Source organism: Aythya fuligula, chromosome 2, assembly GCF_009819795.1.
Source record: "Aythya fuligula isolate bAytFul2 chromosome 2, bAytFul2.pri, whole genome shotgun sequence".
In the NCBI taxonomy this organism is placed as follows: Eukaryota; Metazoa; Chordata; class Aves; order Anseriformes; family Anatidae; genus Aythya; species Aythya fuligula.
The window spans coordinates 106,108,787-106,123,920 of record NC_045560.1 but is presented as its reverse complement, the minus strand read 5'-3'; the positions used below and the strand labels follow the sequence as shown (position 1 = coordinate 106,123,920).

Sequence of the window (15,134 nt, the reverse complement as noted above, 5' to 3'; positions counted from 1 at the left end):
CTTTCTGCAAACAATCCCTGCTTCTTTCGGAGCAATTGGCAGTGAAACTGCAAGTAGCATCTTGCAGCGGTTTACTCCCCTCTAACCTTTCCCAGCAGATTTTCTCTCCGGGAGGGAGTGACTGGGCCATATAAATGCCACGAAGAGATGTTAAAACATGAAGCAGCTCCTCAGTACACTGAAGGCAGCTGCAGATTCTCCTGGAGTCAGCGTTGGGGTCAGTGGGCTGTGAAGGGCCTATTTTACATTTTTTTGCCTGAGAAATAAAGTGGAATAACCCTACCAAAGTAAAAGAAATTGCAGTGGCTTAAGATGTGTGTGACTGCAATCGGCCATTCCTTCCTTCTGCCAGGCCATTCCTCTTCTGCATTTTTCACAACTGAGGAGTTTGGTGATGCCTGACCAGGGCAGCCTTTTTCTGGCCTTCCTGGTGATGGAGAAAACAAACAAACAGAAAGCAGCATCTTCCAGAAGCGGGGCCGTTTCATAACCACGGGGCTGTGCACAGGACGCAGGCTCTGAGCTGGAAGCCTCTCCTCCCGCTCCGAGAACTGCCCGCTCGGCGGCAGCTGCTTTCCTTGGAAAGGGTTTTGGCAATTCCCCGGGCAGGCGCCGGCGCGTTGTCTGCCTGCCACGGCTGCTTTGCACATCCAGAAGCACAGACAGGCCCCCCACGGCAGCATGGGGTTAAGTGGCCCCTGCTCTGTGCAGCCCCCAGCCTGGGCCAGAGTCACCAGCCAAGAGGAGGGCGAAAGCAGGGGCAGGCAGGCGCCTTCGTGCGCCTGGGAGCCTTGCCAGCACCTCACGAGCATCCAGTTTCCGAACAATGCAGGCTAGATAAATACCATTACACCATTTTTTTTTTTTCTTTTTCTTTTTCTTTCCTTTTTTTTTTTTTTGTGACAGGACAAGGTGGAGTGCTGACAAACACCTCATCCCAGGTTCTGCAGCCAGGCAATGCTGGAGGCAGCAAGATAACCAAGTTTTTCTGATTCTTGCTCTTGTGCACCTCACCAGACAGCTTTCTTGCTTCCTTTCCTCGATGGGTCTATTCGTGTGAAACCAGTGTTGTTACTCGGAGAAAACCAGGCTGAGCGACAGGATAGTCCCACTCGAGCTGTCCAAGGAAAAAATAATTAAGAAAGCAAGGCACAAACCACCACAAAATGAAGGGTGAATCAATCCTACCTTCCCACAGCAACCAGCACTACCTTGAATTTCCAGCTGGAGACAGGCCTGAACAAACTTTCCAGCTTTCACACTTGGAGACACCTTGAGCCTGATCACATCTTGCTGGCTTAAGCCCAGCTCCGAGGAGCTAAATCTCACACTGAGGGTGAGATCAGTGCAACTCGGTGAGATCTAATTTGAGATCAGTGCAATTGCAGGGTTATAAAATTAGAAAAAGGTGAAGGATGGTCTGTCTCCTCCACTTTCTGGAAACAGAAGCAAGTGATTTCTGAGCAGAGAACGGGTTACTTGGAACCCCAGCGGAATGCTACTGAAAAACAAAACTGCTTGACTGTATTTCCCCAAAACTAGGCACAGTTGGGTAGAAAGAAATGAGGCAAATCATTGTTTCAAAACTTAGAATTATGACTTGAAAAAGATGCTATCAAAGAAAAGAAAACAACAAACCTTTAGGATGCAAAGGCTTGTTTTTGTTTCCTTTTAACCAGACGTTTGAAAACACTGAAACATGACCAATTCCTCAAAAATGTTTTCCTGACCACAGCTTCTTGCATGCAGACAAACACAAGGATTATGCCAGTTCCTGGAAGAAGAGACGTCATTGGCTTTTTTTAATACTTGAGCACGAGTCTGTTTGTGTTGTTATTTTTCTCTCTTCTTATCTCCGTAGTTTTGGGGGACTTCTTTTTCTTTCTGGTTCTGAGCTTTTTTGAATACAGTGGGTTAGTTTTTTCCTCTGGTTACATTTTTTTTTTGTCTCCTTTTTTGTGTGCAAGTTAAATTGCCCTTCCTTAATATTCTCTCCTGCTATTTTGGCCTGAATAGCTAACGCTAGGTCAACTTTGTGCTACTGTATTAAACACTTTGCTTGTTTGTAAGTAGCTGATTAATTATTTGCTATATCCCTTGAGGTCTGTGCTTTAGCCTTTCTAGCAATGGTTCCTGTTTCACCACTGAGTATTTGAGAAGACGTTTCCACAGATGAGAAGAAACGTGGCAATGGGACTTGCTTTCCCAGGTGGATTTCTCTGGCACTGATTTGTGTTACATCTGGGCTTACAGGGCTTTGAAGGCAGGCATCCTTTCAGGATGCATCACCATCCTGAAAATGGATGGGCTTAAGCAAGTGCTCTCCCAAACTGGAGCTTTATTCACTGTACTCCAGTGCATGTCTGCACTGAGAGGCTTTGGAAAGCTACAGTGCCTCAGCGAAAGCTGCAGAGTCAATGCCACATGGGATGGTTCATTAAGCTGCTTGACGTATCATCTCGTTAGCATTGCGTTGTTGTAGCTGAATCCGAGTGCACGTATGGACAAGCCATGAGTGTGACACTGAACAGCTTTGAACACAGTGCTCTGCTTGTCAGTCTCTTTCTGCAGAATATAGATAGCAACTGGGATATACGAGAGGCACAGAAAGGTTTGAAGATGTGACCGAAAAATGGATTTGTGCAACAGATGATCCTGAACCATAACACTGCCTGGGAGTCTCAGGGGAAAGGTCTGACTGAAGGTCAGAGGGGCAACATTTAACCTGGGCTTAAAATTGATAAAAAGGGTGGCGTAAAGCCCTAAAACCCCATGCCTCCTGCCAATTTGTAGAGTTAACTACTGGCTGAAATGTTGAGCTGGTTTGAATGAGTTGTGCTATCAGTAAAAAAATGAAAATTTTCTATGTTAGCGACAGTATTTTATTTGTTCATTGAAAGACCCTACTGTATAGGGCAGTCTTGTAGAAGACTGAGTAGTCAGAGTACTGGCAATATCCTGCACGGGCTGCCTGAAAACTTGCTGTTTCCTTCCTCTTTGATAAATCCACCACTAAAAAAAAAATATAATAATAATAAAAAGATCAATCCCAAGCACCTCTCTGTTGGGTCTCTCGTCTGACACCCCTTCCTGACCAGCCCTACCAGAAAAGCCTTGGGGTTCCCTCCCTGGGGACACCATTTCCAAGGATGCTTGGCCCAGGGAGGGCTGGGGGAGCACAGACACCTCCTGGCCCACCAGCCTGCGGCCCCAAGGTGGAACTCATTCCTGACACCATAAATGCCAGGACGCTCCTACGGGCGCGGCAGTGCCCTCCTAGTGACTAACCGAGATTTCCCCCATTTTCCCGGAGCGGCTTTCTACCTGCTCAACACGACGAAACAGCGCCAAGGGAGGGCTCAAGCAGCCCCTGGGACAGAAGCTACGTGCCTTAAAGCCCAGCAGACAACCCCCAGCTGCTTCCCCGTGGTCCTGCCCCACCAAACTCCCCCCTTTAAACCCGGGGCAGCCCGACAGCGGGGCTCAGCCGGCCTTTCAGCCCCAAATACCGGCGTGCCCGCGGGCTGCTCTTGTGCAAACCCAGCCGGCAGCCTCCGGGGGCGTCCCCCGCTTCGGGGGCCGGTCCCGCCGCGGGCAGGGGCGAGGCGGGGCCGTGGGGCGGCGGCGGGGCCCGTTCCGGCCGGCGGTGCGGGGCGGTGCGGGGCCGTGCGGGGCTGCAGGGGGATGCGGAGCGGCTCGGCCCCGGGCAGATGATGGCGATACGCGAGCTGAAAGTGTGTCTGCTTGGAGTGAGTAGCGGCAGCACCGATGGATGGCCGGGGAGGGAGGGAGGGAGGGGGGGGTTGGATTTTTCCTCTTCTTCTTCTTGTTTCTTCTGATTTTTTAATTATTCTCCTCGTTTTGTTAGTATTAAGGTTGTTGGCCCGCTTTTCTCCGCCGCTGCCGCAGGTGGGGGTTGAGGGGGGGGGAAAAAAAAAAAAAAAAAAGGGGGAGGTTTCCAGCTCCACTCTCCCTACCCCCGCTCCTTCTCCCCCCGTCGGCCCGGGCCGGGGCTTGGGGGGGCTCGGCCGCCCTGAATTCCTCCACGCCGAGACTTGGCAGCCTCCGGGGGGGGCGGCTCTGCTCTTTGTGTGCTTGTTTATTCCCCTTTTTAATCACTTTTCAACTTCTTTTCGGCTTTTTTAAGGGGGGCGGGGGGAGGTGCGTAGGGCCATATTTTTAGGGGGGTTCCCCCGGAGGGGTTTTCCAGCGCCTTGAGCCCTCCCCGGCCGTGTTCCCCAAGGCAGCAAGGGGGGGACACGGCCGGGAGCCGAGCCTCGGCCCCCTCGTACCGGCGGGTGCTGTGCTAGCTGTGCCTTGACCCCTCACAGGACTGCCATCCTGCAACTTCTTTCCCCTCTTTCACTTTATTTTTAAACTTTTTTTTTCTTTTCCCTTTTTCCTTTTTTTCCTTTTCTTCTTCTTATTTTTTTTCCTTCTTTCTTTTCTTTTTCTTTTTTTTTTTTCTTTTCTTTCCTTTTTTTTTTTTTTTTTTTTTTTTTTTCTGGTGAAATCGTGTGTGCGTTTAACATCTGGAGCAACAATGTGCTTAGCTTTGCACTTTGGCTCCGCCTGCCCCCGCTCTGCCCTGCACAGAGGGAACTGCACATCCAAGTGGGGATATAAACACTGCGGGGAGAACATCCCCCCTCCCTGCTCTCTGACAGTCACCAGCCAAGCATGGCTACTTGTGTTTTTTTTATTGCCTTCTTAAATCAAACGTATCGGATGCGAGTCATGCCGCGTTTAGGTCCTTATCACCACGAACGCCCAGAGAGCTGCATGAATGAAGGCATTTTAGGGTGAACTCTTTCACGCAGTACAAGCGAGCTGAAGGTTTGAACACGAAACTAAGGCAGCCGCCGCCGTGCTCCGTGGTGTGTGTTGACACTTCGCCCAGCAGGAGTGGGTACTTTGCCCTGGGTAAGCGCCAGGACGTGGTGCCAGGGCACCAGGGACTATTTGGCAATGGCCAGTCCTCCTTTCGCAGCGAAAATTCCTGCCTGCAGCTTTCGAGATGGCACAGAGACAAAATAAATGCGGTTTACACAGACCTGAGGAGCCTGTGGTAGAACATGTGGATGCGTCTTTAGTCTTTTTCTCCCCCAGCAGAAAATCCTGTAATTTTCGAGAGGTGAAGTGTCTTGTGGAATGACATTCCTCTTGCCCACTGCTTGCTGCTGTTGTGTAACACTGAAATGTACTGGAGGTTTTGCAGGCCAATTGTTTACTTTTAAGACAGGAAAAGAAAGCTGTAAAGCAGCCCTGTGTTACCAGGAGTATGTAATTACTCTGCAGATTCATTAAAATGATAGGGTGGCAGTGGAAACCCCGGGGAAGATGTAAGTATTTGTAGTTATATTTGCTTAGTAGTCGGTGATTAGTGAGAAGATGTTCCTTCCTGAGTTTTAATAGTGTATAATCCTAGAAAACCACCCACTTCTGACCAGACATCTCATTTCCTGTGAAGGCTGACACTCTGTTTTTCCAAAAGTGAGGAAAACTTCAGAAATCCCCTCGTGAAGTTCAGACAGACTGCCGGTACAGGGAAACGGTACCTGTGTGTATGAACAACCGCAGCCATTCCTCTTCTGAAGGTTAGATGGCAACCCAAAAATAAGTTTGGAGATCTACTAAGAGGAATCTTAAGTCATCTTCTCAATTAGTCCTAGACCTGGTAGGTTAATCTAGCAGATCCCTTAGTAATCTGTCAAGTCTGACATGTCCATGTTCCACGTTCTTATCCTTGTTAGAAATTATGGATTAAGTTGGTGTAGATGGGAGCATGAGGAGAGAGGGGGACAGAGAAGGCAGAGCTATGCTCCATGCCACCAGCTGGCACTGCTGTGCATCAGGGCTAACGTCTGGACTGGAGCCACAAAAGTAGGGACAGGGAGTAAGTGACTGGCCCTTGGAAGAAAAGCCCCATGTCGCCCAGGTCATGCTGCAGCACAGGAGAGAACCTGGCTTGTCATTTTCAGCATAAATCTGTCAAAGCTTGAATTTGGGTACTTGGATTTCACTCTTTCTTCCTCAGAAGTAGCTTGGAGTTTTCTAAGCTCTGTGGGTGTGATGGGAGAGATTTGGAGCAGCCTGAAGTAGTGCACAAGAATGGGGTGGTTGTGAGGCTTGTAGATGTTAAAGGAAACACCAGGAATGACAGAGAGGGGTTTTGGGGCATCTCAAGTGTGAGTCAGTTCAGAAGGCAGGCCTTGTTGGTCACAGAGCTTTGTTATTCATGGATTTGGGACAGCAATGTTCTGTGAGGAGAGATGGTTTCAGCTTGCTCCTGGGCTGGTAGGAACAGGATGCCTGCCTAATCAAATGATTAGGCATCACAGCCTCAGGTGTAACAGTGAGGAAGCTGCAATTTTAATAGCTACCTTGAGCATGCTGCCGTGCAAGTGGCCTCAAGCCTGCTCCTAAACTACTTCGCGTAGTAAATTACCGCTGCTGGGCAGTGATGTATCCTCATGTGGAACGCCTTCATCTTGGTAAATGCAACCACTTGAGCATCTGCTCCAAGCCCCGTCTTGTCAACCCAAATTCCGCCTGGCCTCTCACTCCAACCTGTTGTTTGTTCACATCGGTTGTCTGTGTTTTGGAGGCTGCCTGCTCCTGGTACTGAGCAAGGTTTAGTGAGGGGGTGAAGGAGAAAGGGGTGAAGAGGGGCTGCTGGGCTCCTTCAGGGGTGAAGTGTGGCTGGGTGCACAGATGGGAAGAGCGTCTGGGTTTCCTCATCTGGCTGCAGCCACACAGTGCCATGTGCCCTGGCTCCCGGCGTTGTCTTAATGCAGGCTGGAGGAGCGATTTTACATCTCTCTGCCAAGTCCTGACATAACTCTGTGTGGCAACCGCAGGAGAGGTTGCCAGGTCTAGGACTGAGGCAAAGTTTCTTGTCTTTCTCGCTTCCTGAGGAAACTTTGAAGGCTCTTCAGAGAGGCTGTGGGAGGTGGCTTGCCAGCTGCCATCTGAACTGACCTCCGTGGCTGCTTTCCTATTGTTTTTGTTTACTACATTTTTATGTTGTGACTGTTCATCACAGGACCAAAGGAGTTAGGCCTGGAAGAGCTCCCTTGGTCCTAAAGCTCCTCTTAAAACTTTCCTGACACATACTTGCTCTAAAAGGCTTGTGACAAAGGTTTCTGTTCTCTCCAGGGTTATATTCCAAAGCTTATCTACTCGTATCGTAAAAAGCTTTTCCAAACATAGCGCCTAAAATCTTCCTTGCCTGCGACTTCATTTTGCATCCTCCTGTTTATGTTTCCATTTCCTTGCTGACTGGAAGATGCTCGCACATAGTCTCAAAATGCTGTCTGAAGTTGGGGAGCCTAAACTTGTGAAAGGAGTGGCATCTCCTTTGTGGAGGAGAAAGTTTCCTCAGGAGTTTCTCCAAAACCTGATCCTGATCCAGGTCTGGAGAACAGTTTGTTACCTTTGTCAGTGTTCACCTTGTACGGTGTCTGCACTAGAGTGCGGAATTGAAGACAGAGTTGTTAGATGTTTAAAGTAATTGGGAAAGGGGTAGTAGTTTCCTTGAGGAGCAAATCTCTGTGGTTTTCCTATCCTAATGTCACGATAATGTAAAGGTCTGGATTGTGCTGGATGCAGAACAAATCCCAGTAGCAGAATGTATGCACACGTACATCAGACCTTTCAGTAAGAAGTTGAAGTACCTATTTTTATTTTTAATAGCCACTGTATGGAACATGAATGACTGAGAATCTTTTAGTTTGTGTTGCAATTTATAAAAGACAACAATTTTATTTCTCATTTGACTCTAAACCATGAGCTGCAATGTTGTAGGCTCAAACGGAACAAGAGGGACCAAAGTAGTGCAGAAGACAAAGGTGGCTGCAAGTCCTAGCCCTATATCAAATCACGTGCTCAGCCGGACAACAATTTTAAGCCCATGAGGAACCGAAAGGCGGGCAGCCAGACACACCATTAGTGGGGCTGCCTGTGCCCCGTTTCCTTGGCAAAGCTGGTGAGGCATGCTCCAGAGCTTGCACTTGGGCATGCACGTGCTGCTTCCACGATCCATTGCCCTACTCTACCATTCAAAAGAACAGCCTGCCAAGGCAGTTTATACATGTAAGTCAGGGACCTTGGATGTTCTGTTCTGGGGCAAAAAAATGCGTAAAAGATCCAATTACAGTAAGAAGTGAAAAATGCCTTTTCTTTTGTATCAATAAACAATTATGTCCAGAAGCCTAAAATATTTTTTCCTATTAAATTATAAAATTGGTTTAAGTGGTGCAATCAGATTTTTTGCAATGTAGACATTAAACATGTAGGTAAACAATTTATTGTGTAGAGCCACAGAGGAATGGAATTCATGATTTAATATTGACATTGGCCTTATTGCTTTCCTGACCTATTTCCAAACATTTATTTCCTTGCATTTTCCAAAAAGTTTTGAGTGGAATTAGCTAGAAGAGTGAGCAAATTGTTATGACCCAAACATCTTTCTAGGAAAAGATAAGTGCAGAGGCCAAATTCTGTTTTTGTGTCTAGCAGCACAACCGCGCTGACGGCTCCAGAGGAGCTCTGAAGCAACAGAAGGCAGAACTGGAAGCGGGTTTTATTTCCAGTAATTGAAAAGCATCCGATTAAAAAACTTGTTGTCATTAATAAACGGGGCAGAAAAATAATTCCCTGTGGCTGTCTCTTGTTGGGGAGGATGACATGTAACTGAATCCCATCAACTGAGCATCAGCGCTCAGATCCTGTCTTCTGGTTTTGACTTTCTTGTTGAATGAGACCCTCCCATCCTGATGTGGCTATGGTCCGCAAATCATGTGCAGGCCACAGTTTTTCTGCCTGTCAAATTGTGTTTATTTATTTTGCTTAAAGTGTTACAAACTGCTTTATTTATTTATTTGTTTATTTTTCCAGGCTTCCCCAGCTCCTTGCTTCTGTCCCTCTTTTTGATTTCTTAGTGGTGGCTGAAAAGCTGTGACACTTCTTGTTTCACAGTAATTCTGAGAAAAGTAAATTTGTTCTTTTTCTGCCAAAATAAGGAAGTTGAGTTGGTAATAAACCCCATTTTTTGAACACGGATGAGTGCAGTTTTAGCACTCCTTAGTAAAGTAATGCTGAGGCAGACTATGAAGCAATCACAAGCTGCATGCAAGAGATGTGTGGGGAAGAGAAAAATGCTCTCAGTCTCTTTTTTAAAATGTGCATTTAAACTCTGTTTCCTGAGACTCAGGTTAATAGTAAGACTTGTTTCCACAGCAATGATTTATTTCCTTTGATGTTACTGTTGCAATTCAAATCCAGTTTAAGGAAGTGGCAAAATAGACACTGGCTGGGTTGGGCTGCAGGGCTTTTGCTTGTGATGGTGTTTATAAATTACAGTGCCGACAAATTCTGCTGGTGTTAGGTTGTGTCTGAAGAGAGCATGTAGACTCTGCAAGCATGCAGGTTGGATAAACGTACTCTTCTTAAAATTTCTGAAACTAACTCCTTCTTGATATAAGCATTTACAGAGGGGCTACAGCTCAGCTCTGCTTGCTTTCAAGCAGCTGCCTTTTCTTTTGACTCCCTTCTTCTCCCTCTTCCAAGTGCCATCTTTGTCTGGAAGACCCAAATGGGGACTGTCTGTTGATCACGTATTTCCAGGCCACGTCCCATCGTTGGAGAACAAACACAGGGCTGCTTGTTTCTTCTCTGGCTCTGCGTCACCTCCGTTGATGCAGGATGGTGGTTTGGAATCGTGGTTCGACCCCTTTCGTCATCCTTTGTTTGGATATGTGGTTTTTCCTCCACTTGGGTTTTCCCAGAGCTGCTTCTGGGGCCAGCCGATGCCCCCATGTGTGGCCAGAGCTGGTTGTTGGGTCCTGTGGGCATCTCGGGGACTTGCTGCAGGGGTGGTATGAGGACACGCATGGGGACAGCTTGTCCTGAGCAGGCCCTGCCTGCCGAGGGAGGAGGAAAAGGAAGGCAGCTTCCTATTTTCTTGGGGTTTCTTGCTCTGATGGACTTTCCCTTTGAAAGCCAGCGTAAGCTGGTGTTCAATCTAGTCTTCTCCATCCTTGAGTATTTCTAACTGCTGAGCCTGCTCAACTTTACAGGAGTTTGAAGCCAGTTTATTTTTCCTCCCTCCACTTCCTTTGGATAATTATAGAATAAAAAAAAAAAAAAAATTACTTCCATCCAGTGTTAATCACACTGGTTGATTGACTTGTGCCCTGCTTTTTCGGCAGGGCAGAGCAAGTCCTCAGTGCTCTGCTCCCTGCCAGGGCTCGTTGTGCCCCTAAATGAGTTTCGAACACTGCCACAAGAAGGAAAACCTAAGCAAGCAGGCAGCGGATGCGGCCGATGGGCCTCCTCAGAGCGCTGCCCTGTGTAAGCACATGCCAGTGCTTTAATTTACAGTCTCCAGGCTTGCAGAGCCAGTAATGAAAGCTGAACGGCAGTCAGCGGAACAAATGTTTTTTATTTTCGCGTGGCTATTTTTAAACATAAATGCTAGTGTGTGGTTTTTCTGTTTCTTGGAGGGTAGGGTAGAGCAGTCTTTGGTTTTGTGCTTTTTTGTTTTGGGCAGATTGAGTCCTTCTTGGGGAGACACGTGGGAGCACACGTGCGCGAGATCCAGCTCCGGGACACTTTGTGTCCCGGAGTTACTGTTTCCTCTGTGTTCAGCAGGGTGACAGGATGTGGCTCACGTCATCAGCTGGCCAGGGTCACTCTCTGCCCTGCACAGTCACCAGGGACTATAAACACTGCCAGAGCGAGCTTTTGAAATGATAAATATCAGCCTCTTGCATGGACTCACCTGCAGTTAGGCATTGCCTGAGGCAGATTTTCCCTTATTTTAGAGCCTGTCTGTAGAGACGAGCAGAGTTAGGAGAGCTTCCTGAAGTAGGATTGATTTCGAAATGTTTATTTATTTATTTTTGGCCAGTTTAGTTCTGCAGCAAACAAAATTCCAGTGTGGATAGGGTCCAAAGCTGTGCTTCAGGGCAGTGGGACAGATCTGACATCAACTTGCATGGCCTCCTGTGCTCGCTGGTGGCTTTCCAAAGAGTGGTGTGAAAATCATCCTGGACAGGACTCACTTGAACGCAGCGTGGAGTTATACTAGGCTCAGCTCATTTCTTGGGACTTTAATGCATTTTCAGCTTCCCTATTTAAAGGGAGGAAAGTACATTGTCACTCTGGTGAGCAGTTTAGGAGTTAGAAGCATATCACGACTGAGATGCTTGAGGTGCTTGTCCATGCGCAGTCACAATTGTAATCTCAAGCAGCTTCTGCCATCTGTGGAAGCAAATATTATGATTGTTTGCTTAAGATACTGCTTGTTAATTTAGGAAAACTGTCACTGGCAGACAAACACTGCTACCAGTACATAAAGGCATGCTTCTTCGTGGTGACTAGACAAATCTGATGACTGGTTAAACTCTTGGAGGGATTTGGGAAGTGCAAAGAACTCATTCCCCTTATTGAACAGGAAGCATTTTTCCTCATTTTTCTTTTTCTTGAAGCGTACTAAAAATAAGTAATTTAAGTGGGACTATTTTAAGAGTCATAAAATCAGCACTTGCAGTGTATCTCGTTAAAGCTGATATGAACAGGAAGCTTCCAGCCACACTTAGGCCACAGGACTTTCATGGTGCACAATCCATGCTGCCTTCAACCGTAGCAATTGCTGTGCTGATGATCTGACTCTTAGAAAAAAGGTTCTTTGGTTTTGTCTTCACTTGCTTGGATGTCAATGAAGAAACAAAGCAGTGTGTCCAACAGTTAATTTCTTCAGCTGTTGTGACTGCAGCAGCAGAGTATAATTTGTGCTAATAGGCTTTGAAAATATTCTTCTGAGTTGTCTATTCTTTCATATTTTTCTTAATTTTTTCCTGCAAGGTGTGCTTGACAGCACACCTGAGCATTACAGAGGCACCTGGAGCATGTTTTAAACAACAAAAATGTCTGTTGTAAAAAACCTGATAACACAAATACTGATTTAAGATCAGGTTGCTGAAGCCCTAATTTGATTTCAAAGCACTGGGGTGCTCCTTGGCAGTGTATGGGGTACATCCTTCAGCCTTTGAAAGGGCTGAATTGATTTCCAAGCTTAAGGCTCAGCACATACTTTAATACACAGCTGAATGCAGGGCTAAGTGGAGGACAAATAAAAAAAAAAATATGTAAATTAAGTATTTGAGATAACACAGCCTTTGAGTGATTCCGTCTTTTAACGTTAACAGTCAATGAAGTAGCTCAGTTTTTCCTCTGCTTGGTTTTTAGGAACTGGTAGACTCTTCGGAGACTGTGCTTTATTTGATCAGGTAATTAAGTTGATCCAGAATTTTGTGACTAGGTTTGCCTTTAGGAGAGCTTTAGGCTGGTGTGAAGGATGACAGCGAGAAGGAACCTTTGGGGCACATAGAATAAGTCCAACTTAAAAATAAATAAAAGTTTGAATTATGGAGAGTGAGACCCTTAGCACCCAAAAGTTTTCCGGGAATAGCTTGTGTAAAGTGATGACCAGTAGAAAAATGGATGTAACAATCAGCACAGAGGAGATTTGGAGGAAAAAAAGTGATATATAGAGAGAATACTGGGGAAAGAGGGAAGAAAATGAGACTGAACGGGAAAGGATTAAAAGAGTTGTAGGGGACCAGTAATGAGGAACATGGAGGGTAAAATCTGAGAAGGGGTGAGGGAAAGAGAACCTGAAAGCTGGGAAACAAAACCACGTAAAGCAGAGCAAAAGGGAAAAGTGAATAATACACCAAAAAATACGGTGTGGTAAAAAAAGCCTGCCACTTCTCCCTTCAGTTTAGCCTCCAGTTTCCTTTTTTTTTTTTTTCTCTTAAAGCTGGAACTTTGCTAGCTTTGCTGTATTATGTTTCAAAACATTTTTTGAACTGAGCCTGCACAGTTGTTTATATGACGTTAAGTGAAGCTGTACCTCATGGCCAGTTGAGAATGCACTGTTGTGGATCCAGTAGCTGGAAGGAAAGGTCTGCTAGGCCTTTATGGGCCACTGGAGATGTCATCCAGAGCCACTGTGCCTGTCCTTCTGCAGTCAGTGCCAACTTTGGGCTTGGTCCTGAGCACTTGGGCTTCACACTGAGCATCCAAATGGGCTGTGCTGAGAGGGTGTCCTCCGTGCCTGGTGTGGGGTTGAGTCTTCCCATGCTTTGCAAAGCCATTGTGAGTGGATTCCAATTTCTGAGCAAAGAAATTAAATAAAATAAAATAGGCCAGATGTATCAGCAATTACAACTGATCTGCAGAGGAAAGTTAGATGCTTTAATCTCCCAGTTACTTTTGTGGTGGAGAGGGGAAGGTGCCTTAATGATAACAGCTATACAACCCATTTCTGCTCGTTTAAAGGGCTTTTCCCTGAAAACCTAAATTCCATGGCACTAGTGGTACCAGCTCTGTGAGATGCAGAGTTTCGTCCCTGCTGAAATTGGCAGGGGGTGAAAACATTAAGCAGCTAGCTGCTTCAAGGATGTAGCCTTACGCTGATACTAGCCTGTTTGGTGCAGATAGCTTTACTTTCAGTAAGTTCACAGCACCATGCACAGTAAATCAACGGATAAAAAACTCGGCCCCAGGTTTTATTATGCTGTGCTTGCTATTACCGCTTCGGTTTACTTTCATGGGAAAACACCAGGTGGGTCCTCATATGACACTACAAAATAAGTGGTGATGCTTATAGTAGTAGGGAGAACTTAAGGTCTAGAGAACTCATGAGATGAGCATGAAATCACTGTTAATCTAATTAAACAGAATGGTTTGGTGAAAAAATTCTAGCTTAGATTTACATAGACTTCCATTTGGGAAACAAAACCAGCCAGTTTCAAGGGTTTTATGGTGCCATTTAATGTGTAGATAACAAATAATGGCAAATTCCAGTAAATCTCAACTGACTGCCTTCCCTCGGTGGCCTGAGGGAAGGCACTCTGTAATTTGCCTGGAAAGCTGATGAATGCAGGTTTCCAAAGACTGGGTGGGGTATCAGGATCTGTTGGATAAAGAAGATGGCGTTAGCAGCTGGTTGACCTTTAGGCTGTTCACCAAAGGAGACTACCTTCAATGGCCATGCGAGATTACTGATTTTACAGGTGCTGGGTGTATCAGCTGGAAAGGAACTGATAATAAGCAGCAGGAGAGTATTTGTCAGGGTTTTGGTATTTGGCCAGTGTAAAGCTGCTGCTGGAAGTGGTCTTCACGGATGGCTTGGGCCCAATGTGTGAGGGGCAGGCATGGGGCAGAGGGAGTGTATGAGGGCAACAAGATATTTGCCTTGGTAGCTCTCAGGTGCTGTATCGCTTGCTGGGGTTCTGCTAACTTCAAGCAAAGATCAGAGCTGTGATGCTGATTTCCATTTGTTAGGGGAAATTTATTGAAATAGCTGCACTCTGAAACTGCCTTCTTCCTCTCTGTTGCCCATTGGTGCAAGAGGGGATTTCTTTTCTCCAGAACCAAAGTTTTTGACCGGTGTTTCAGCTGGCACTCATAATTTAAGTGGCTTTTTCCTTCCTCTTTGGTATGAAATGCAATAATACTTCGTAGGTGAGTTAGTAGCAAACTGGGGGGAGGAATGTCTGAACATTGAACTGAGTTGCTGGCTGGGCTTGGATGGGCAAGTCTGAAGGTAATTTAGCCCTCTTACAAATTCTCCAGGTAACCACATGACAATTTTTATATTACTGAAATAGTAAACTGAATACCAAGAGCCATTTCCTCAAATATTGTACCTAAGCGATGTGCATAAAGTCAATTGCATAAGAGTTGGTGCCTTCTTTTAATAGAAGAAAGTGAATTCATGCAGCTGAGCAGAAAACCAAATTACTTTCATCCAGACTGGGTTTTGTGGGCAATCTGTAATATGAAACTAATGTTTGGATTGGATTATTGATTCCAGACTGACTAGAGGATTTTAAATAAATCCTGTGTGGGGACAGGCATATATATATATATATATATATATATATATATATATATATATATATATTTTCCCCTTGCTATTTATTAAGTGACACTAACAAGTCTGTATTTTGGAATTATGACCCCACGGATAGGATTTGACAACAGAAGAGACAGTGTTGGAATGTAAAAATGAACTTGTGCGAACCAGTTCGGGTCAAAGATTATCTTCTTGTCATATGATT

At 45.9% G+C, this 15,134-nt stretch overlaps 1 protein-coding gene across 2 annotated transcripts in view; it reads left to right on the top strand.

The window, feature by feature from the left end:
* The first annotated feature begins 3,656 nt into the window (after window positions 1-3,656).
* RAB31 (RAB31, member RAS oncogene family) overlaps window positions 3,657-15,134 on the top strand; it is a 62,469-nt gene continuing 50,991 nt past the window's right edge. The window contains exon 1 of one of the 2 annotated variants that reach the window (XM_032181831.1): window positions 3,657-3,734. In XM_032181831.1, coding sequence (XP_032037722.1) covers window positions 3,711-3,734 — 24 coding nt within the window. In that variant the 5' untranslated portion in view covers window positions 3,657-3,710. Of the gene's footprint in view, window positions 3,750-15,134 lie in introns of both variants that reach the window. The other variant, XM_032181830.1, reaches the window with a different exon arrangement.